The 23031-nt window shown below is 45.9% G+C and overlaps 1 protein-coding gene across 4 annotated transcripts; it reads right to left on the reverse strand.

Moving 5' to 3' along the window:
- Positions 1 to 430: 430 nt before the first annotated feature.
- LOC109436585 (uncharacterized) lies at positions 431 to 22929 on the reverse strand. 4 transcript variants are annotated; one of them, XM_074335511.2, is made up of 23 exons: positions 22588 to 22929; positions 21522 to 21696; positions 20761 to 20882; positions 20072 to 20197; positions 19528 to 19763; positions 19268 to 19389; positions 18344 to 18571; positions 17694 to 18029; positions 16854 to 17234; positions 15587 to 15757; positions 14979 to 15136; positions 13415 to 13555; positions 13011 to 13128; positions 12580 to 12764; positions 12255 to 12380; positions 11930 to 12122; positions 11064 to 11186; positions 8888 to 9039; positions 8115 to 8201; positions 6375 to 6521; positions 5771 to 5968; positions 2169 to 2291; positions 431 to 1294 (listed from the first exon to the last, which is right to left on the reverse strand). In XM_074335511.2, the coding sequence occupies exons 1-23, from the start codon at positions 22927 to 22929 to the stop codon at positions 1289 to 1291; spliced, it is 3996 nt and encodes a 1331-aa protein (XP_074191612.2). In that variant the 3' UTR covers positions 431 to 1288. The 4 variants fall into 4 exon arrangements, with proteins under 4 accessions (XP_074191612.2, XP_088647588.1, XP_088647589.1 ...); XM_088791462.1 differs by having other exon boundaries at positions 16854 to 18029; XM_088791463.1 differs by lacking the exon at positions 18344 to 18571 and having other exon boundaries at positions 16854 to 18029.
- Between the last annotated feature and the right edge of the window lie 102 nt (positions 22930 to 23031).

The following is a 23031-nucleotide window of genomic DNA, read 5'->3' on the forward strand; positions in this document are numbered from 1 at the left end:
TGAGCAGATCTTCCTTATGGCTTAATTTAAAACTCTTTGTTAAACCTTAATTGTAAAGTTTCTTGTCATGTTGTCTCACAGTGTTTTTAATTTTATTTTCCTTAAAGTAATTCACCACTACTATTTTGATTGGATTTAGAGTTAAATCCTCATTCATGTGTGAACATCTCTTAATTATGACAAAAGACCTGTAGGGCTAAAAAATGTTGACTATGAATTAGATACTGAATTCACTAATTAGTTATTCGTTATCTACCCACATAGTGTTTGTTTAAAGTTTTCTTTACTAGCCTGCCTTCCTTGCATTGCTCGAGAGACTCAACAACAATTGTTTTATTTATTTATTTATTTATTTATTTATTTATTTATTTATTTATTTTACCAACAGATTAAATTTTATTTGTTTATAGGTAACTCATTTACAGGCTCCCTCCACTATTTGGAAGTAGAGTGTTCCTACTAAACCTTTCATGAGCCAAAGTGGCATAAAACAAAGAAGCAGTTACCATTAATTTACATGGAAAAATTTTTGAGCATTCCCAGACCCCAGGATAACCTACCAAATCATACCAACAATTGTTTTATATATAAATCCCCTTTGCTACTCATCTTGGAGCACAATAAGGAGAATTATTCATGTAAGATGCAACCTGAATTGCTGGCATTGGGTTTGTAATTTGAGCAGGCTTTTGATTTGGTGTGTGTATTTGAAAAAAAATTTTTCCACTTACATTTTTTCATGTGAGGGTTGTATCTTTCTTAATCAGCACTCAAATCCTGGAACTTCATTTTAGATGACTGCTTATCTCTTTGAGGGATTCTAAACAGGGCCTCCCAAGTGAATTTTGTGTATTCCACATGGACTATATTTTATGTACTCTCATTCCAGATCACCAAATATTGTGAAAATATATCTAACTACTTTATGTGACTTGGTAACAGACAATTTTAGATAAGTTAGTCAGCCTGACAAATAATAATAAATAGAAATTTTACATCTCTAGAAAGAGGTTCAGTCAATGTCTTTAAACAATGAATATTTTAATAAGCTACGTGGTCTAATGATCTTTTAGTCACAGTGAAAATGTCAGCATGTTCTTTATCTTCTATGTCAAATATTAACCCTTGTTATGTTATATATCTACCAAAGATTATAATAAATACTTGTGTGATTTACACATGAATGTTGTAGGTATTTTTAAAAATTCTCTTAGCTTCATCAGATGTTGTACTGACATATTTAATACCATTTAATCATGCAGGCTGAAATGAGATCACCATTTTCTTTCTAGAGCTAAAATAAAAGAAAAAAAATTATATGTAGTTATTTTTATAAATAGGTAATGCACAAAATGAGAAAAATAGTATCAGAATAAAGAATTCCTACCAATCAATTAAATAGGCAATCCAATGGAAAATGGACAAAATACTTGAATACGCACTTCTCAAGAGAGGATATTCAAATGGTATATAAATATATGAAAGGTGCTCAGTTTCACTGGCCATCAAGGAAGTACAAATTAAAACCACACACCCAGAAGAATGTATAAAATAAAAAAGATGAAAAATATTAAGTGCAGGTAAAGATGAAGAGCAACCAGAATTCTTAATCCACTGCTGGTGGTAGTATGTGTTTATATATTCACTTTGGAAGTCTGGTTGTAGTATCTAATAAAGTTGAACATAGTCAATTATTTGTTGGTTTTTAAAGATATAACATTTTAAATACTTATGATTAAAAACAAACAACCTTTTATAAACTAGCAGTAGGCATCATTATGATTCAGTAGAAAAACCCCTGAATGAGAAGGCAGAGGACCCAAATTCTAATTACTTTTTGTCCTCTTTCAGCTGGGTAAACTGGAGCAAGTCTGAGTCTCAATTTCTGCTCTCTAGGATTAATACTTTACCTGCTTAAAGGCAGAGAGATAAAAACTCTGTGATCACTTGCGTCCTTTCTAACCCTTAGCTCTAAGATCCACCATTGTTGGTACTGGGAAAGCTAAATAAAAAGCTAATGATACAACTTATTTATGCCACCATTAATTTCTAATCATTTGTTCTGCTGACATGTTCAATTATAAATATGGCCTCAAACGCATAATAAAAAATTTCAAGGTGTGTAACAAAGTATAATCTTAATGCTGTAGATCCTAAGGGCCCCTCACCTTATCTTCACCTCCAAATTGATCTCTTGGTTTTCTTGGGATTTGTTGCTCTGCAGCGAGGATGCTTTTCAGGAAATGTTCCATATTGGTGAAGAGGAGAAGATCTTTGTTTTTCTTAATGTACTAGAGAGAGTGTGGAGTACAAAGTTAATACTCTTGCTCCCATTTCTTTTAAGTACTCTTGGATCTTCTTAGCCAGAGTGTAGACTGGAGAGTACTATATATTCGTATAATTCTGCTTTTAAAATAAAATGAGATCTCTTTATAGATGTTGTTGTCAGAGGACTCACATTCCAGCTCCATAACTATCTCTGTCTTGGGAAAATTGTTTTTAACACTTCTAAGCTTCAGTTTCCTCATCTATAAATTAGGAATAAAAGTAGTATCTACCCAATAAGTGCACGAGGAAGAGTAAATGAGATAATGCACGTAAGTCTCCTAGCAGAACATCTGGCATATGGCAAGTGTGATATAAACGTTTGCTATTACCTTCCTTATAGTTAGCTCTAGTAGATTGGAATGTTGCAGTATTTAGCATCAAGGTGCATATAAATCTATTTATTCACTAACATAGTAGTGAATAAAAGCCTACATATCAAAAGCCTACTATGAGCCAGGTACATGGGTTATATCAGGAAACAAAACGAACATCTCTGCCCTCTTGGAGCTTACATTCTAGTAGGGGAAGAAAAGTAATAGCAAGCTTAAGTAAGTAAATTATGTAGTATGTTAGGAAGTGACATATTAAAAGGGAAAGTAGAACAGAGTAAGGAACAGCTGATGAGGAGGGGGTAAAGAGGGTTGCAAATTAAGATAGGCTAGTCAGGGTAGGCCTCATGGAGAAGGTGACACTTGAACAAAGACATGAAGGAGGTGAGGGAGGCAGGCATGCTCTAACTCCTTAGGTCAGGGTTTCTCAACCTCAGCACTATTGATATTTTTATGGATAATTTTTTGTTGTGGGGGCTACCCCATACATTGTAGGATGTTTGGCAGTATTCTGGGCCTCTATCCAGGATACCACTATTGACATCAACCTCCTTCCCTGAGTCTGGACAATCAAAAATGTCTCCAGACATTGTCAAATGTCCTGTGGGGGAAAATTGTTCCTGGTTAAGGATCTCTGCCTTAAAAGAAAGAGTGTTGTAGGAAGAGGGAACCCATAGGAGGGGATTGTGCCTGGTATGTCTGAAGAACAGCAAGGAGGAAACTGTGGTTGGAGTTGAGTGAATGAGGGGAGGAGTAATAGGTGAGGGGGCGGTAGACAAGGGGACTGGGCTTCTTTGGCTTTACTCTAAGTGAAATAGGGAGCCACAGCAGGATTTTGAACCAATCTGATTTTCATTTTAAAAGGATCACTCCGACAGAAGAGAGGCAAGGTTGGACTCAGGGAGACCAGGTAGTAAGTGTTATAGTGAACCAGGCAAGAGATGACGGTGGCCCCGTGTACAGGGCTGGTAGCAGTGCAGGTGATGAGAAGTCAGATTCTGGATATACTCTGAAGATAGAGCAACAGGATTTCCTGATGGATTTGTTGTGGGGTATATGTAACACACACACACACACACACACACACACACACACACACACACAGAGTTTTCAAGGAAGACTTTGGCCTGAAAAACTAGAAGAATAGAGTTGTCATCAATTGAGATGGGGAAGGTTTTGAGTGGAGCAGGTTTGCAAAAAACATTGGTTTGGAGCATGTTGATTTTGAGATACTTATTAGACAGAGGGAGATGAGTCGTGAGCAGCTGGATATATGTTGAGTTAGAGAGGTGAGCTAGGGCTGAAATAAAAATTTGAAAGTCACTGACATATAGATGGGATTTAAAGTTGAAGACTGGATGAGATCCCCAAGGGTAGTGAATATAGACATAGAAGAGAGAGGACAGGACTGAGTCCTGGCCATCCAACATTAAGAGGCCTGGGAGAAGAGGAGGGACCAGCACAGGACACTGAGAAAGAATAGCCAGAGAGGAAGGAGGAAAACGAGAGGAGACTGGTATCCTGGGAGCCAAGTAAAGAACGTGTATCGAGGAGAAAGTGATCAGATGTATCAAATGCTGTTGTTAGGAAACTGACCATTCTCTGTGATTTGTGAGAGCTAGTTTGTAACAGAATTCTGTGATCTGGATAACCAATATCACCATCTATAGCATCAACTACAAAATAAACCTCTAACTTAGTAACTTATGGAGATTTGATTACAGAGAGATATATATGGAACATTTGCTTAGGAGTCAGGAGATCTAGAATCCAGTCTCGGATCCACCATTACAAATAGCTTCATGACTTGGGGCAAATTGCTTAATCTCTCATTAAGTACAAAATATGACTAAAAATATGTTACCTGTTTTGCAGGATTGCTGGGTAGATCAAATGAGACAATATATGTAAAAGTGTTTGAAATTTTAAAAGTTTAATATAAATAATGAAAAGAAGGTATGTTCTTGTTTATAATTCAAGAATGAATTGACCTTTAATGGAGATTGACCTTCTTAAGATCATAGATTTAAATTTTATAGTTTTAATAGTTGGAAAGCTGAGATGATAATATTCTCATAAAAGTGCTTTAAAGGAACACAGTATTAAGAATGCCACTGTGAAGCTTGCACAGAAAACAGCACACTGTAAGTTCAGGTAAATAGGCTACCATTGGGGCATCTACATTTAGTCTCTAAGTAGCAGTGAGTTTTACATATGGAATTCTCACTTATTGATAATATGTTAGTGGGACATAAGTTAAGTAACTATGAAGACACATATTGCAATCCCCATGCATAATTCAAAGAGCTAGGTACCCACTGTCTGCCGTGTAGAATACAGAATTAAAAAGACACTGTTGCGGCAGTCAGTTAGCTCAATTGGTTAGAGCACAATGCTGGTAACACCAGGGTTGCTGGTTCAATCCCCGCATGGGCCTGTGTGAGCTGCCCCCTATACAACTAGATTGAAACAACTACTTGACTTGGAGCTGATGGGTCCTGGAAAAACACACTTAAAATAAATAGAAGTTAAAAAAAAAAAAATGACACTGTCATATATGGTTTGAGAAGCAGGCTGAGTGTCAAGGCAGTGTACCACCTAGGAAACCCAGAAATATCTGAATAGGTCATACACTGAGGCATTTACTCTGTGAAGAAGTCAGTTTGTTTGTTTGTTTGTTTGTTTTTTATTATTAGAGAAGGGGAACAGGGCTTTACTGGGGAACAGTGTGTACTTCCAGAACTATTCCAAGTCAAGTTATTGTCCTTTCAATCTTAGTTGTGGAGGGCGCAGCTCAGCTCCAGGTCCAGTTGCCGTTGTTAGTTGCAGGGGGCGCAGCCCACCATCCCTTGCGGGAGTCGAGGAGTCAAACCGGCATCCTTGTGGTTGAGAGGATGCGCTCCAACCAACTGAGCCATCTGGCCACCCAGGAGCTGAGCGGCAGCTCATTGACTTCATTCTAGTTGCGGAGGGTGCAGCTCGCTGGCCCTTGTGGGAATCGAACCGGCAACCCTGTTCCCCAGAGCTCGCGCTCTAACCAACTGAGACACCCGTCTGCCCCAAGTAGTCAGTTTTAATCAAGACCATGTGCTACACATGTTAGAGTTAGTTACCTCTTCTGATGACTCTGGCTCCAAGTGAGACTCATGCTTCCTTTCAATGAGTTTAGAGAGAAGATCTCTTCCTCTTTCAGAGATGGGCTGCTCTTCCAGCAGAATAGCACTTATGCTTTGATCCAGCTTCCTGTCCCGGGAAATGGCTGAAATTTGCAGTGTGGTAGAGAATGCTTCCCTGAAATAGGCCTTCAACCCCTGGTCAAGGAAAAGGTATAGGGGAAAGATCAGTACCACTTCTAGGCAATTGCTATTAAAGCTTTAGAATTATAGTTGAAAGAAAAATGGGGCTTGAGATTTATCATTTTTACTTGTCCTCATCATGGGTTACTGTTGTCATTTACAATTATGGTGAGGCTTAGTGTTGACAATGAAAGAGCCACAGAAAGCTGTGATGCTGTTCTCATAGGAAGACCACTTCTCTCCAGAATTCTTACAGACTGGTTCATGTGTGATCAGGAAAGTCTTCCTGACCAGGCAGTAGGAACCAAAGGCCACCAATAGGACTTCAGTAGATTTGAAATGTTGCAAAGCTGATAGCCTTTATTATCCTGGGGAGTGGGGTCTTAGTCACAGAGAAAGAGAAGCATAAAGGCCTGTGCACCTTGTAAAATGACCTCTGAAAGGCGGGACTGGAGTCCTGATGGAAGTCCTCAGCAATGACGTGGGCCAGGCAGTGGATCAACAGCAGAACGAAGCTTCCCACCGATGCCAAACACTCTCTCTCAACGAACAGTGTGCTTTCAGCACTCTGGGTGGAGAAAATACCCAAACACAGAGATGGGATCCTCAGGGAACATTTCCACTGCCTTTCTTTTTCTAGTTTTACATAGTCTGAAATAACTTTTCAAATCATAAAATCAGAGACTCCCTGGGCTTAATGGAAATTTACTGAAGGAAAGATTCAGATGACGAAGGAAAAATTATTTTAGTTCAACTCTCTGAATAAATCATTTTCTCCACTGCCTCCCAATTTTTCTGCTTTTCTCATCTTCCAGAAAACAAACTATTGGAAATTCAGAGCAAAATTACTCATGTATCTGTTCTTTATCAATGTCCTCCAATTGCTATTTCCCTATGCAATGGTTCTCAAACTTGACTGTGAATAAGAGTCACACTTCAATGATTCCATTTTTGGGGCCCGTCCCAGAACTGCTGGTTCTGTGGGCTTTAGGTGAGGCCTCAGCATTTCCATTTTTACCACGCTCCCCAGGTGGTTGATGCATGAGGTCCAAGGACCACAGTTTGAGAACCTTGTCTCAGAGGGTTCTCAGGCTCTCTTTGTCTTTCATGCCTTTATTGTAATCGATACTAAGTTCTCAAATTCGTGTTGTGGAATTGATTTGAAATAACTTTGTTCATTCTCTTAAGAGGCAGTAGTGTGGCATGAAAGAGACTTAGGTGGTTTGGAATCAGACAGTTCCGAGCTCTGTCCCTGGAATCACTGTGGGTGGCACCACCAACTAGTAGGTAAAACATGAGTTTGGTGCCAAATATACCTGGACTGAAGTTTCACCTTTTGCTGATACTGTGATTCTGGGTAAGTTACTTGGCCTCTCTGGGCCTCAACTTCCTAATTCATAAAATGGGGCTGGGCTGCTGTAAGTTGTAAATGAGATAATGCATGCAGCACATGGCCAAGTGTCTGACACAAGCACTCAGTGAATCCTGAGTTTGTTTTCCCATCAGTAAAATGAGATTAAATGCTTGCCTACTTCATAGATTGCTCTGATGATTAAGTGAAATAATGGCTGGCAAGTACCACAGATGAGTAATTTTTGGTCTCCTTAAACCCCCTAACAACCTCTAGTCAAGTATAAACCATTTTCTAGTCCTCTAACATTGATTAGCAGTTCCTCCTCTCACAATCAGTGTTTACCAATGTACTGGCATCAGTGTTTAAGGTCTGTATACACCGGCTTGGAGTTTCCACCAAATCACTGACAATCTACATATCTGAAGAACTACCAAGACAGCAACAATTTAGATCCATTTCTGTAGAAAGATGCTGATTGTGCAGGATTTCCTGAAGCTGGAACCATGACTCTTACGGGAAGCACCAGTCTGGAACCACTGGCTTTGGTAATAACGGAGATTCATTAATGTTCACAAAGCCATTATGATTCTCTGGGCACCAGCCAGGACATATTCATTTCACTGATTAGAGAAAGCTCTTATGTGGCGACATTTACTATGCCTTAGCTAAATGATTTATTACCAATGGGGACTAAAACATGTCAGGACTTGAGAGAGAAAAGTGTTTTATAACTTTTTTTTCCTTCTGTCTATCTTTACTAGACCCTAGAATTATATAACCCCACATCTAGAGCTGAATTTGCAGTACCTGATAGAAGAAGGAACCTTGGAAGGCATTGTCAGGGGCTTCCATAGCAGGGAGATGAGAAGCAATCTGCAGGGTGATTTCTGGAGCCTGAAATAATAAAAACCAAGCAGAAATGAAAGCAAAACACATACTTTTGCTAAAAAATTCTCATGCAGCTCAGCTACATAGCGCCACAAAATCAATGGGAAGTAAGTGCATTGGAACATCAATTTAAATTCTAACAGGGTAAGTAGATTTAGTATACACTATAGGAAAGTGGAAAGAGTATTCAACTATGTGTTTGATGTTTATGGTAACTACAAGAATGAATTTACTACTTTTCTAAATACAGGTAGGCTAGAGTGGCATCGGGGCTCTCGAACCATGATGCCTGGATTCTAACCTGGCTCTAACCTTCTGGCTGTGTTATCTTGAGTAGGTTTACTCAGCCATTCTGTATTTTTCCCCCTCAATTTTAAAATGAGCAAAACTAATAGTATCTATGTCACAGGGTTTTTGTGAAGATTAAATGAGTTAATTCATGCATATTATTACAACAATTTCTGGCATATACAAAGTGCTTAATTCATTCTATTTATTATTAATGTCATTTGAGAAATTAGACTTTAGATTGGTAAAATGATTCCCATCAGTCCCCTTAAAGGAGAGACTAGAAAGTTCCCTGCTTCAGGTGAAATCCTAAGGAATTTTCACCACCTCAAAACCGCCTTCCTGATCACCCTGACCTTTGTCCCAAGGATGACTGATCCACAGAGGCAAAAAACCAGCCTTACATGGAGCTGGGGGATGAGGAGGTGCAGGATGGAGAGGCCGTACTGGTAAACCACAAACTCCCTGGCAGAAAGGTCCGTGGACTGCACAGTTATCAGCTCTTCCTGCTGCATTATTTGAGGTTTAGGGACATCCTGCAAAGAGCTTTTTGGGGCTACAGAGATCAAGAAAAACCAGTAATGATTTCACTGACTTTTCTGTACAGTAATGACATATTAATAACAACACAATTCAGCTTAGGAGAAGGTGACCATCCATCCATCCATCCATCCATCCATCCATCCATCCATCCATCCATCTATCTTCCTTTGCTATATATGTGTATACACTGTGCCTCTTGTTCTCCTGCCCATCTTCATGGAAAAGCCATTGAGTCTCAGTTAATAGGAAGATGAGCCAGATGACAGAATGAGGGACCTGGAAAGATGGCAACAGATTTTCTTCTATTTCATAGGGCTGTTCAGAGCATTAAATGTATTCAGAACAGTGTCTGGTGCACAGTAGATACTCAGTAAATGTTAGCTGTATCAGCAGTGTTATTTTCCTACAAAACCGTCTCTAATGGGACTTGGCTCTTTAAACATTTTCTGTTGTCATTTTGTTCTTGAGAGGTCAATGACGAAATGCTTGGGTAGCATGATATAGGAAAGAATGATGAACTAACAGTCAGAAGACATGAGTTCTGGGTCAGGTTCTGTAAGACCCTGGGAAAGCCACTTACCTTTTTTGAGCATCAGTTCTCTCATTTATAAAAAAAATATATAAGTTAATTTTCCACTACCTTACAGAATTAGAGTTTGGGTTTCCAAGTGTACACAAAATTGTATATAAAATTGCTTTCAATATTATAAAGTCAACATAATTGTAAGATGAAGAAGGTTGAAATAGTGGTGGGAACTCTCAAAGGAGGACCCACCTCTCTGCCCATACTCTTCTAAGTTTCCCCCAAAGGGAGGCAGAATTAATACTAAGATTGGTCAAGTTCTGGGGTCAGCAAACTTTTTCTGTAAAGGGTCAGAAAGTAAATATTTTAGGCTTTCCCAGCCAAGAGCCAAAATTGGGGTTCAAATTTAGTGTTCCCTGTCATCATGGTAGAAGCGTGGCCTCATTCTCCTAAAAAATCTTCCCTTGTTTCTCTGATAGACAGTGACCTGTCTTTTTGGGAACTCACCAGAATATGGTGTGTGCATCTCCCTTTGGCACAGCCTTTATAATGTTGGATAATTTTTCATATGGGGACGCAGGCTGAGAGCACAGACTCTGGGGTAAGACTCCCTGGGATTGAATTCGAGCTGAACTCAATAGCAGTATGATTTTTGATCACTTACTTGACCTATTCAGAAACTTCACTTTCTTATCTACAAAATGAGTAAGTACCTACTTCACTGGGTTGTTGTAAAGATTAAATGAGCTAACATATCCAAAGATTTAGAAGAGCACATATTGTATGTACAGCACTCCAGAAAAGTATTATTCTTCTTTTGACATTTTCCCTCCAATCATTTACAAATGTAAAACCATTCTTAGCTTGTGGGCCATACAAAAACCGATAGCAAACTAGAGTTGGCCTGTGGGACACCGTTTGCTGACCTCTGGTTCAGTTCAAGGATGTTCACAGAACTATGCTTACTAGTGGCCTGCATCGTGGGCAACTGAAAGGAATGCACTCACTTTCTGTTAATCCTCCTCCACTTGGGAGGTGGGCAAGTTGAAACAGACCCTCAGGGCAAGCCAGGCACATTCTCTTTTGACTTCCAATTCCAAGGAGTGGTAATATGATCTGGGGTCCCTATTGGTGGGGGCAAGTTCTTGTCTCTCTTTGCCTCCTCTGTCTTTCTCCCCATGTGCCACATTTTTCCCCATTAACTCCTTGTGAGATGTGGCTGGTCAGTCTAGATTAAATTCCCAAGATTTGGATTCAGTGTTTAGTAGGATAATAGAGTGCCTTTAGGAATTTCCTTTTAGGAATTAGCCAAGTTATTATTACAGTGGGACTTCGATTTCTATTTGTTATTCTTTATATGGAAAAATTCCTTAGGAATCTTAGGGTCAGGGTGTGAAGAAAGGGATGCTTGGCCAGGCAGGATTCTGACCTTCCTAGTCCTTGGGGGCTACACTGTGGAATACCTTTAGTGTGCCATGATAATTCCAAACGGGCTACCAGGGTAAAACAGTTACCTGGTTTGTGATACACTTGTCCTTGCAGTTCAGCTCTCTCCTTGTAGACTTGGGACCAGATGTCTACCTCTTTTAGGGTGGAGAAGAGTGGTAAGGTCGACATGATGTCAACTTTATCTGCATCTGAACAAAGGGGAAGAAAATAGTTATTGAAGTAAGGGCATAGAACTGTGGTCAAAGTCAAAAAGAGCCAGACATAGCATCAGGTGTGACAGACAGTCTCTAAGATGCCCCACCCCCGATCCCCCCACGTGGATCCAAACCCCTGTGTAATCCCCTCCCCTTGAATGTGGGTTGGATCTAGTGATTTGCTTCTAATGACTAGAATATGGCAAAAGTGATGAGATCAGTATACAACAAGACTATGGTTTCCTTTTTTTTTTCTTTGCCCTCTCTCCCTTGCTCTGAAGGAAGCCATCTGCCATGTTGTAAGCTACCCTATGAAGTCATGTGGCAAGGAATTGATGTCTCTGGCCACCAAAAGTGAGGACTTGAGGTCTGCCAATAGCTGCAAGTGTGCATTTGGGTTCCCCAGTCAAACCTTAAGATGACTGCCCTGGCCTGACGCCCTGATGTAGCCTACGTGAGACCCTGAGGTAGAGGCCCCCACTAAGCAGCACCCAGATTCCTGACCCATAGGAACTGTGAGGTAATAAATATTTGTTGTTTTAAGCCACAACATTTTGGAGTAATTTGTTATGCAGTAATGTATAACTAATATGGCAGGTTTCTCTATGTTCTTCTTCAAGAACACATGGCCACACTCTTATGGTGCCCGAAACCCTCATTAGAACTGGTATTAGAACTTATCAAAACATGACCAGAATTGGCAGCAGAAGGGAACGTTGGACCTGGATCAGCCTTACCTGTTTCTGGGCCCCAGTTCTCCAATCCTGGGCCATGGCCTTGAGCTCCCACTAGCACTGCAGTGAGGCTCTTCAGGAACGGGATTAATAGTGGGCAGGCAGCAGCCTGGTCCCTGAGAGAAGTGGTGACTGTTCCATAAAATCTGTTTCCAGGGTAATTCTCCAAACACACGGGGGTTCCTGAGGCAACAATCTAGGATGAAATAGAACCTAGTTCCGTGCTTGGTTCATACCTGTCCCACGTAGCTCCTTTGGGAGCTTCTCTCTGAAGCCCCCAGGAGAGAATGACATACAGATCTCCTTGGCCACATCCAGAGGTCAATACCTGAGTGTGCAAGAGCTGGAGGCGGCTCAGCTCCCGTTGGTACTGCAACTGACCGAGGGCCCTATCCAGGAAGCTCTGTCTCTCCCTCACCACTGCCTGAAACTCATCAGAGAGATGCTGAACCACCTAGAACACAGGAAACATAATTCCCAAATTAAAATGGAGCTTCTTTCTCTTTCTTCCTGCTCTCTTCCTAGCTCATCCTCTGCTCCTTGGGTCCACCTATCCCTGAGTATTAATTACGTTGCCCCGAAGAGCCGCCTCTGATGACCTGGGAGGATGTGCTCATCACTCATGGGTCTTCTTGTTAGCCTCCGAGCCTCACCTTCCTGGGACGGTTCCAGATCTGTGGGCTCTGATTCCTTTTATTCTGTAGCCACAGCTCCTCCTCCTGGGCCTGTAGCCGGCCAGCTGCTTGTCTGAGCTTTTCTGCTGCATGTCCTAAACTCTGCAGGACTTTCCGCATGCCCAGTGCCACCTGTGCCTCCTGTTCCCACTCCTCTCGGTCTGCTGCAAGGAGCAGAGAAGAGGGTGACATGGTAGCGGCCACAATTGGGGTTAGGGAGGAGAAGAAAAGACCGTGGTTTATTGGAGCCAGGGGAACCGGCCGGGTCAGAGCTGGGGCCTGGCTGGAAGCCTGGGAGATGAGCACATTCAGTGGGTAGGAGAGACTCCTCACTGGGCAGCTGTGGGTGGTGGCACCACTCCCAGAAGATTTCTGCTCTGGGGATCTGCGCCCAGGGGATGCTTTTGCACCTTGGGAGAGTAGGATCCGTTCTGGACCATTCTGCGCACTTAGGGCTCTGGCTCTCCTCTCGGTCTCCTGCAGGCAGCGGGACTCCAGGTTTGCACAGGCCTCTTCAACAGCCCTCAACTACACAGGACAGGAAGCACAGAGGAATGGGCCATGAGGGGAAGGCCAGAGCTCTGGGCTGGGCCACCTCATGTTGGCCCCTTCTCCCCCGCCTCCATCCTGCTGAGACACATAGGGAGACTGGAATCTAGGGCCTGGAGCTGGGGAATCTTGGGAGTTGTCTGCCCTGAGATGGGCTCCATTCAGGTAGTCGGGGAGAGGCAAGGGCTTCCCACTTCCAAGGGAAAGCTGTGAGTCTGGGCTGATAGGCGGGTGGGGGCTGTGAGGTGGTGCTTCTCGGCCTCACCTGCTGCCTGGCATCTTTGCCTGCAGTGGAGAGGAGCTCCCGGCTCAGGTTCCCCAGGTGCTCTGCTAGCCGCACCTCTTCCTGCTCCTGGTGCTGCCAGTACTGCTCCCGGGCTCTCAGCTCGCTCTCCAGGGTGTCCAGCTACCACATCCAGCTTGTTTAGGCTCATAAGCTATTTCTCCTCCCAGCCCCACATGGTCTGGCTGAAGATTCCAAAGCTCCTCAAGACATGGGTCTCTCCCACCCCTGGGTACCTATGACTAAGCTTGGTGAGGCAGTTGACTTGTTTGTAAAAGGAAAAATAATAGCCATTCACCTTCTTCAAGCTCCCAGTCCCTCCCTCCCTCCTTCTAACACCTGGACTGTCCAGAGTCACCTAGCCTTCTTCCCACCTTTTTTCTTGGGGGGCCAGGGGAGACGGCACATGGCAGTGGGAAGTCGTTCTCACCTGCTCATCTCTCCCCTTCATACTCATCTGTGAAACTGTGAGCTGGGCTAGAATTTAAATTTCTTGCCTTCTAACGAGAATCTTTTATAACATCTCCATCTTTGTTTTTGAAACTGTAACTAGCCTGAGAAGGTATGGGAGAACACTAAATCATTTTCATTTCATGGAGATATGCCAAGGGCTGAATTACTGCAATAGCCTCTTGACAGAGCTTTCTGCTTCAGGCTGGCCCTGTTCCCATCTATCCTCTGCACTGCTGCTGCCAGAGAGAACTTTCTAGAATGCTGATTATATATACACATACATAAGAATAAAAATGTCTGAGAGGTGTGCCAACCTGTTAATAAAAGCTGCATTTGGTGAGAGACTAGAGGAGAGTAGTGTCTGGATAGAAGTGCACGATGAGGGGTGCTGATGGCAGATGGAGTGAGGAATGGAATGGAGGGAGCTTTTGATGCTTCATTTACATAATTAAAATGTAATAGGATTATGAGTAATTTATTTCCTACTTGTACTGTTACATATTTTCCAAATTTAAAAGTCTTAAAAATATTCTTATCTGATCATACAACATACCTACTTAGAATCCTTCAGTGGCTCCTCATGGCTTTCACGATAAAAGTCACTTTTCTTGGCCTCAGCCAAACATACAAGGCTTTTCAAGATTCGTTTCCTGCCTTCCTCATTGGAATCTCCTGCTGCCTTTGCCCCTACACCTTCCTCATTCTCCTAGGACATCTGTGATCTCACATCTGCCACCTTGGCACTTGCTGGCCCCGAGGCCTTTTTCTGATGCTTCTTCAGGTTTCGGCTCAGGTGTTGCCTCTTTTGGAAAGCCTTCCTTGAACTCTCCTCCGTGTGGCCTAAATGGCCCTCGTCTGTGCTTGTAAACCACAGTGAGGAAAGGAACCCATGTCCAGCCAGTTCCCTGAACACAGCAGCCCTGTCTAGCTGCCTTTCCATTTCAACACCTAACACAGTGCCTAGAACATCCATTTACTTTTACTGCAGAACCAGCTCAATTCTCTTTTTCCTCTCTGGGGCACTCTGCTGGGTTCTCTATGTGGAGTTGCTGAGTGAATGAAGAAGTGAATAGAACAAACTTCTCTTACATACCAGCCCATGGCCTCTCACTCCCCGAGGCAGGGCCTCCAGCACCTGGACAATGGGCACCACCACTCTGGTAGATGGATCCGTTTGAGCACCAATGACAGGACCAGGTTCCCCAGTCAAGGGGTCTATGGCTTGAGCCCCAATTGAGATTGGGACAAGACCTGTGGGGTACCAAGCCCACCACTGGCTTTAGTAACCAGTGATGGGGGAAAGAAGGAAGGGCAGTCATGGGAAGAAAGAAACATGGCTGGAAAGGAGCTTAAAAAGCCCTCAGAACCCCTTTAACTCTTTGAGGGACTGCACTGGATTGGAGGACTTTCTGGTGGCCACAGATCCTGAGGGTGGGGGTGAGGGGTGAATTCCTGAAGCACTAGTCTTTGAAAGGACCAAATTTGATCAGTGGAGGTTAATGACTGGTGGTTTTGGGGTTCTGGAATATCTGAGCACCTTTATTTTGGGTCTCAGCAGCCCTAGTAGAAGCATCAGAATGACCCCATTCCTTGCCACATGAGTGAATGGACTGGGGGAACCCCTCTGAGATTTACAGGGTTTTCTCTCCCCGGGATAGGTCACATTCTTGGGGCTTTCAGAGGTCACAAGTTCCCTCCTACCTTTGCCGTTGGCATCTTCCATGGAACCTGCCAGGGGAGTGGCATCAGCAGCATTCCCATCAGTCTCCATGCCCAGGATGGGTACCATGAGCCCTGAGCCCTCAGGGTCTGGGATCTCCATCCCATACAGGACAGGGACCCACAGTTCTGTCCCAGGATAGCACATCATTCCTAACAGAAGGGGGCGAGGGCGCAGAGAGGAGGAGATGAGGGGTAAGTGCCACGCTGAAGGTCTGTCCAGGTTCAAAGGGCTACATCCCTGGCCAAAGACGCTCCCCGCAAAGATTTCATTTGTTTCCACTGGGGCCAAGCTTAGCAGTTTGAATTCAGAAGGGAAGAACTGAGTGACATCCGGACATTTGGGAAGCTGGAAACAATTTCTAGGCTACACTGAAGAGGGAGATGAGAAGAGGACAAACATTGATGAGTACCTACCATAACCAGAACCTGAGCTAAGAACTCCATATAAGTTATATTTTCTTTGTTCTCACAACTAAATCTCTGAAGTATGTACTATATCAATCCTCATTTTAAAGATGCCAAAACAGAGGCAGAGCGAGGTTTAGTAACTTGCCCAAGGTTAAAGATTTAATAGATGGTGAAGCAAGTCTTCAAACTCAAATCAGCTCTGACCCATACTCAGGTTCTTTTTTGTCAAACCATGGGCAGAAGGATGCTTCTAGAAAGATCAAGTGAGATAAGCTCTGGGAAGATTCTATTCCTACTTCCTGTTCCTGTCCTTCCTTGTATTAATGCTGGGGCGGGGGCACCTAGAGGATTTGGGTGGGCTCCTCTCCTGAGTTTGTTAACGGGAAGTTGAAGGCTGTTGCAGGAATAAAAGTGAGAAGAGCATCGAGGACTCAGACTCAGGAGTCTTGGGCATTAGGCCTGGCTGTGCTGCTAACTAGCTATGGGGACCCTGGCTGGGCAAGTTATATAATTCCCTGAAGTTAAGATTGTCAATGAGTATGGGTGTAGTAACACTTGTTATGGTGTTTGGGGAGCCTATAAAATAAGAGAATACACACTTTATAAACATAAAGTGTTAAGACCCAATGGAATTGTCAAGAGTTTAAAAGACCAGGAGGCAGCCAAGCATTGATGGATCAGGGCATGAAGTCATTGAATTCCTTCTCTTTCCTTGTACGGGTCATGGGTGTGCATGGCCAGTGGGGCTGCAGTCCTATCCCTGAGCTTACAGGCTGAGCATCACTGAAGCACCACTGGGCCTGCGATTTCAGGGCCTGAGAGTTAGGTCAACATGTACCTATCCTGCCACCGCTGGCCTCGATGCCGTGTGCTGCCTCCAGCTGTCGTTCTAGTCTCCGAGCCTGCTGTAGGATGTGGTGCAGACTCAAAGCCAGTGCGTGTCTCATGTCCCTGATGGCAGCCTCCAGAAGCCCCTGTACCCTTGATGCTGGACTCTGCTGGTACCGCTGGAGCACTGCAATCACTCGTCTCTGGGCCACAAGCACATTGGCGTCCAGCAGGGCCTGTGATCCTCCCATGTGGGGCAGTGTCCGGCCCTCCTGTCGGGAAGCACCCTGGAGGCGGACTGTCTTTCCACTCAGTGGCTCCACAAAGCTGTCACCAGGTAACATGAGGTTCCCTGAGGCATCTCGCAGCCCTCCCAGTGCCAGCACCTGACCTGAAATTGGGAACCCAAGAGGGTGAGGTGGAAAGGGGATGCAACAGAGATGCAGACAGGTAAGGCATAAGTGAGGACCAGGGCCAAGGGCAGAATGAGCCACAGAAGTGGGGGATTGGAAGTTGCAGGTTGGGGGAGAGTAAGGGGCGAAGGACAGGGCACTGTGGTGGCAGGAGGGGGAATGATACCCCTTCTTGGTTGAAAACATCCATTTACTTTTACTGCAGAACCAGCTCAATTCTCTTTTTCCTCTCTGGGGCACCCTGCTGGAGATGGGGAAAGGGTGAGGGGAGCTGGGAAGGAGAGGGAAGGTGGGGATAAGAGGCAGAGTGAGGATGGTAGGTGGAAAGACCAGCTGGGGTGAGGGTCTAGGAGACTGGGGGTGGGGTGGGGTGGTTGGGAAGCCAGGCCAGGCAGGGAGGAGAGGTTGAAGGACAGCACTGAGGGCTGCCAGGAGACCTGTGTTTTCGTCCAACCCGACTCCCAGGATTGGTGAGATGCCTCCTGTGACTGGATCCTCCATGGGACTCCCCAACTCTAGAGGAGCCAAGGTCTTGGTGAGGGGATTGCAGTATGTCCCCCCAAGAGTGAGCCACTGCCTTGTTTGGGGGTGCAGAGTCACAGCCAGCACAGGCACCTCGATGCCGGTAATGGGGTCAGTCATGAGAGCCCCCAGCTGTGATGTCCTTCTTGGCTGCAGGATGGGCAGGCGGGTGACTGCAGGGGACTCTGTGGCAGGACAGGTTGGGTAGGGCACATAGGGGAGGATGGCAGCTTCTGATGTTCGGACACCACCTGGGCGGAGACAGGGAGGCATAGATACCCGTGACACACCAGTCTCCCTCCCTAGCGCTGCAGAGCCAGAGCACAGTGTGGCTTCGGCACTTGCTGTCTTTCATCTAGCCGCTCCCTCTAACATGGCGCCCTCTGCAGCAAGAATGTTAAAGTGAGGAAGTGGGGAGACAGCGGTTACTGATCTGCTGGTCACTAAGCCCCCTCACCCCATGCAAAGAGAGAGCCCTTCCTGCGCTGTGCCCCTGGGGATTCATTCCAGAGTGCCCCACTGAGCCCAGGGCTGGGCTGGGGCTACTTAGCGGTCAGGGTCTCACCAGGACTGAAGTCAGTGGTGGGCACCAGGGTGGCTCCCTGCAGATCGTATCCCAGATTTCCAGCCTCGGGCAGCACCCGCCCAGTGTCAGGGTGGACGAAGTAGCCATGGGGTATGGACCCTGCGTGGCCACTGGCTGGAAGCATTGCACAGTTGGGGCCAGGGACCATTAACTTGGTGATGGGATTCACACTGATGTCATCAGCGTCCCTTTCAGGGCCTGCTGAGGCTGCAGGAAAGCAAATGCCTGCTCAGCCCAGGGTCTGAGGACAACAAGGAAGGCAAGGGACTCCCTTGGCTGGTGACTGGCTGCTGAGCCACCATCCGGAAGCGCACCACAACACCCACAGTAGGTGCTTCCCGAGGGCAGGGGAGCTCATCTTTTGCTGAGTCCAGGTCAGGACTCCTCATTCAAAATGTGACACTTTGACATCGTTATGTTGCAGGCCGGCAGTAACTGGAAAAGCCTTGGGGGATGGTGGTGACAGCGCACGGGGTGATCAGATGGGACTAGGGGAATCCCAGAACTCAGCCTGCCCCACAGGCTTCCCAACGGGATCCTTCTCCCACTTTTCCTTTTCAGGCAAGCCCAGCGTTTTCCAAACTTGGCGGTTTGAATTCATCTGTCAGGTTTTTGCACTCAGGAAGTGCTACCTTATACATACAGTTATAATTTGAGGTGGTTTTGTTTCTTTCCTTCTCTGTTCTTCCCATTTTTGAAGCTCCTTCTTCTGTCACACAGACACTTGCCCAGAGCACTGCACAGGAAGCCCCTCCCCACCTTGGGGGTTTCCACTTTGTTTTGTCCTCCCTTCCTCCCCTGCAAAGTATCTTGAGGGTGGAACTCTAGTTACTGCAAGGCCTGTCACCCTGAATGCAGGGCCAGGTTTCCTGGGGGCCCTGGCTGAGACCGAGAAGGGCTCACCTGGCCGCAGCAGCTCTGCCCCCGTGCCAGTGCCCAGGATGCCCCAGGCCTTCAGGCGGTGGCCCTCCTGCAGCAGGGCCCAGGACAGGTGGCCCAGCACAGCATCCAGCTGGGGGACTTCCCTGCAGGGGCATGGGGGCGCGCTCATCAGGGGGAGGGGCAATTAGGGATGGAAAAAGGACACATTGGTGTGGCCAGTTCCAGGACCCACCGAAGCCACCCTCATTCCTCCCCCAGTGCAGATCTCACTAAGTACACACCCTTTGGGGTTCTGCCCAGTCTGAGAGGACTTCTTGGGCCTGGAGCCTGTCTGTGCCTTCAGTAGCCGCTGAGCTGCCATTAGTGCTGAGCAGAAAGAGGCCCACTGGTCCTGCCTGGCATGGAGGTCTTGGCGAAGGAGCTTCAGCTGATAACTAAGGCAAGCTGCATACTCGCCTGCCAGGTGCTCCCTTTGCCTGGCCTCCTCCTCCGCAGCCCTGGCAGCTGCCTCAGCAGCCTGGGGGCAGAGAAAACCCTGCTGGCTTACCTGCAGGGGCTACAGCCAACCAGAGACAGCAGCCTTGGGGACTAGACACCCAGCTTCCCCTGGGAACTCCAGAGCATTCTGGGCAGGGATGGCAGCAGTGGCAAGGGGAGTGAGAAATCCCCAGGGGTGGGTGTGGGTGTGGGGCTAAAAACCCTGGGGCCTGGGAGATGGAATGGGTGGGAGACATGCTCAGAGGAGAGCATGGGCCTCAGTGAGGAGAGAGAATCACATTTGGGCACAAGGGCCAGATGGAAAGGTGTGAAAGAACACAGCCCAACCTGTTGCCGTTCCTTCTGGGGGCTCCCCAGAATCTGGTCAGTGGAGGCTGGGATGCCACGCTCAGCACCCCACAGCTGCCGGAGAGAATGGACTTCACTCCCAAGTTTGAGGCAGAGGAGTTTGAGCTGTGAGAGATGGTGTAGTACTCAGGTGAGCTTGGCTACTGGAGCCACCCAGCCTCTTTCACTGCTGTGATTACAGCGCCCCCTGCTGCTAGTTTGTGGAGGGCTTCTCCAGGACAAAATGCTTGAGACATTTGGAAGGAATGGGGGTGGAGACCGGTTGAAGAAGGTGCTGGCAAGTATCAGTTCGCACATTCCGTCTGGGGAACCGCTGGCCTAGTTTACATACGTGGACTTCTAGTGTGTTCTTTTTGCTCCCAATATCTGTCACCTATTGCCTGAATTTACTCACCCAGTTGGGCTACTGAAGACCAGGAATGGGGATCTAAGAAGAAACTCTAGAGGTGGCCTTGGTAGATTCCTACTATTGATCTGAGGCCTTACATCTCATAAGCTCAGTCTTAAATGTAATCTGAAACCTTCTATCTTCCCTCTTGTATGCTCTCCTTTTTAATGATTCCTTACTGATAGACTGAGGATTTATTTATGCTCTATGTCCCATAACCGACTCTCCCAGAGGCGAATCTGTTTCCAGCTCCACTTGCTTGCCCAGCTTGTCCACTTACCTCTTCCTTGGTCTGGCTGAGTTTGGTCGTCACTGACAGAGACTGCCTGAGCAGGACCCCAAAGAAGGTTTCGGTGTCAAACCACTCCAGGTCCACCTGCTCCTCGGTCCCCCAGCTCCCACCTATGCAGGGACGGGAAGCAGGATTATCCTGCTGAAATACAAACATGAGCTTCCCTACAGATCCTCAATGGTCTAGACACAGTCTTGCTATTGAAAGTATGGTCCTTGGAAGAGCCGCCTCAGCTTTGCTGAAGAACTTGTTAGAAATGCAGAATTCTAGACCCCAACCCAGACCTACTGCAGCAGAAGATCCCTAGGTAATTTGTAATCTCACCGAAGTTTGAGAAGAACAAACGAATCCCAGGCTGCCATCTAAAGACCATGCTTTGAGTAGCAAGGGTAGACAGATGAAACACGTGGGCATGACGTGTAAGGCCTTCTGCAAGTTGCTCCTCTAGGTAGTACTGGTCATTCCCTGAATTGGTCACTTTGTACATGGTTATATCACTTCTCTTTTGGAAAGTTTGTACTTAGATGTCCCTGTCCCCCTCTACACTTTACACTCCTAGAACCTGACAATATCTGGCATACAGTAGCCCCTCAATAAATATTTATTGAGCAAATGAATGAGCGAATGAAGAGGAATGGAACAATGAGTAATCTAGGAAGATGAACAAAGGAAGCAGAACAAAGGAAGCAGGAGCTGGCCAGCTGGACTTGTGAGCCCCTCTGGGATTCTAGCCCCAGTCTGTCACTCACCATGACCTCCCTCAATCCTGGGGGTATCAGAGTCTTGGTGTGATCGGCCTCTCCTCACTGATGTCATCCCAGTTCTTGGAGAAGTGTAGGTGTCCAGGTTGTATCCTTGCTGATGCTTCCTGAAGGTGGGGTAGGGAGCTGCTTTCCGAGCCCAGCTCAGGCTGTGACACTGAATCTACAGGGTACATAATAGGGTGATGTGAAGGAAAGGGGGAAGTGAGGGAGAAGCATCCTTTCTGAAGACTCTGAGAGGAGGAAGATCCCTGCTCAGCTATGGTTAGGGAGCACCTCATCTTCTCTTGTTTGGACCATTTTAACAGCCTAGGTCTTTGGGGCTTTCTCCTCCCTAATCATCTCCACCTTCCACCCTTTTGCTAGAGTAAGCATAAGTCTTGCTAGAGAAAAAAATGGAAGTTTCACTAGGGTTTCTCCCTTGCTCAAATTTCTTAATGGATCCCCACTGCCTAGAGAGTAAAGTCCAAACTTCTTAGCAGGGCCTATGAGACCATCCACGACTTGGTCTGTCTCCCAGTGGCAGCCCCATCTCTGTCCTTGCACCCTAAGCTGCAGTCTCAGGGGACCACGTTTGGTTCCCGGAGCAGGTGAATGCTGTGTCATGCCTCTGTGACTTGATCATAATACTCCCTTTCTTTTCCTCCCTCCTCTCCTCCCAACTGCCTTACCCTCCCACTGCCCAACTCACCAACCCCTTTGTTAGTACAGGGACTGCATTCTTATAGTCTCATATTTCAAGCCTCATTCAGGAATCACCTCTTCTGGAAAGTCTGACCCTCCAGGGAGAACAGTCAACTCCCTCCTTTGTGTAGCCAGGGCACTCTGGACATACTTTCACCATAGCTCTGCAACACTTGCTGACATTTATGTGTGTCCTTGTCTATATTCTCCCTACTAAATGTGGCCCACTGGAGGCCTGAGGCTGTACCTTTGTCACTTTGGCATCTTAGCAACTGTTATAATGCCTGCAGCAACAGAAGACTGGAAGACCCATTTACATGGGATTGGAGAGGCATAGTGGTTAAAATGTCACTAGTCCAGCTTTACTCACCAACAGAAGTAGGCAGAGACCCAGCAGCAGGACAATCTCCCCTAGGATTCCCGGCCAATCAGAACTCTTCGGGGGCCTGGGGATCCTGGCAATGCCAGTTTGGATGAGATACCTGGGAGTCGTGGAGGCGTAGGGCCCTTCCCCAAAGCACTGGCCCCCTGGCGGGAGGGTACGGACATACTGGATGGAAAGAAGTCTGTTCAGCCTTTGTCCCACTGTCTGCCAGAGACTGGCAGGGGGAAAAAGTGGGAACCCAGGGCTGTCAATATTAACTGAATAGTCCAGATCTTTATGCAAACCTGAGGGGAGCAGAAGTTGGGTTTTCCCTGGAAAAGAATTCATGTCAGAGAACTACTTGTCTGCACGTTCCTGGGCTAAGTCAGCACACCCTCTTAGAAGTATGCTGAGAGGTTGAGATACTAAATCCTGCATTTGACCAAGACA

This window comes from Rhinolophus sinicus, chromosome 14, assembly GCF_057876585.1.
Source record: "Rhinolophus sinicus isolate RSI-liver-muscle chromosome 14, RSI-T2T, whole genome shotgun sequence".
In the NCBI taxonomy this organism is placed as follows: domain Eukaryota; kingdom Metazoa; phylum Chordata; class Mammalia; order Chiroptera; family Rhinolophidae; genus Rhinolophus; species Rhinolophus sinicus.

Excerpts from the sequence above, each read along its gene's own strand:
- LOC109436585 (XM_088791462.1), bottom strand. The coding sequence starts at position 22,929 with ATGAATTCTTTTCCAGGGAAAACCCAACTTCTGCTCCCCTCAGGTTTG. Across the intron at positions 19,390-19,527 it reads ACTGGGCAGAACCCCAAAGG|GGAAGTCCCCCAGCTGGATG; the intron begins GTGTGTACTTAG and ends ATGCCCCTGCAG. Across the intron at positions 15,137-15,586 it reads GGAAGATGCCAACGGCAAAG|GTCTTGTCCCAATCTCAATT; the intron begins GTAGGAGGGAAC and ends GGTACCCCACAG.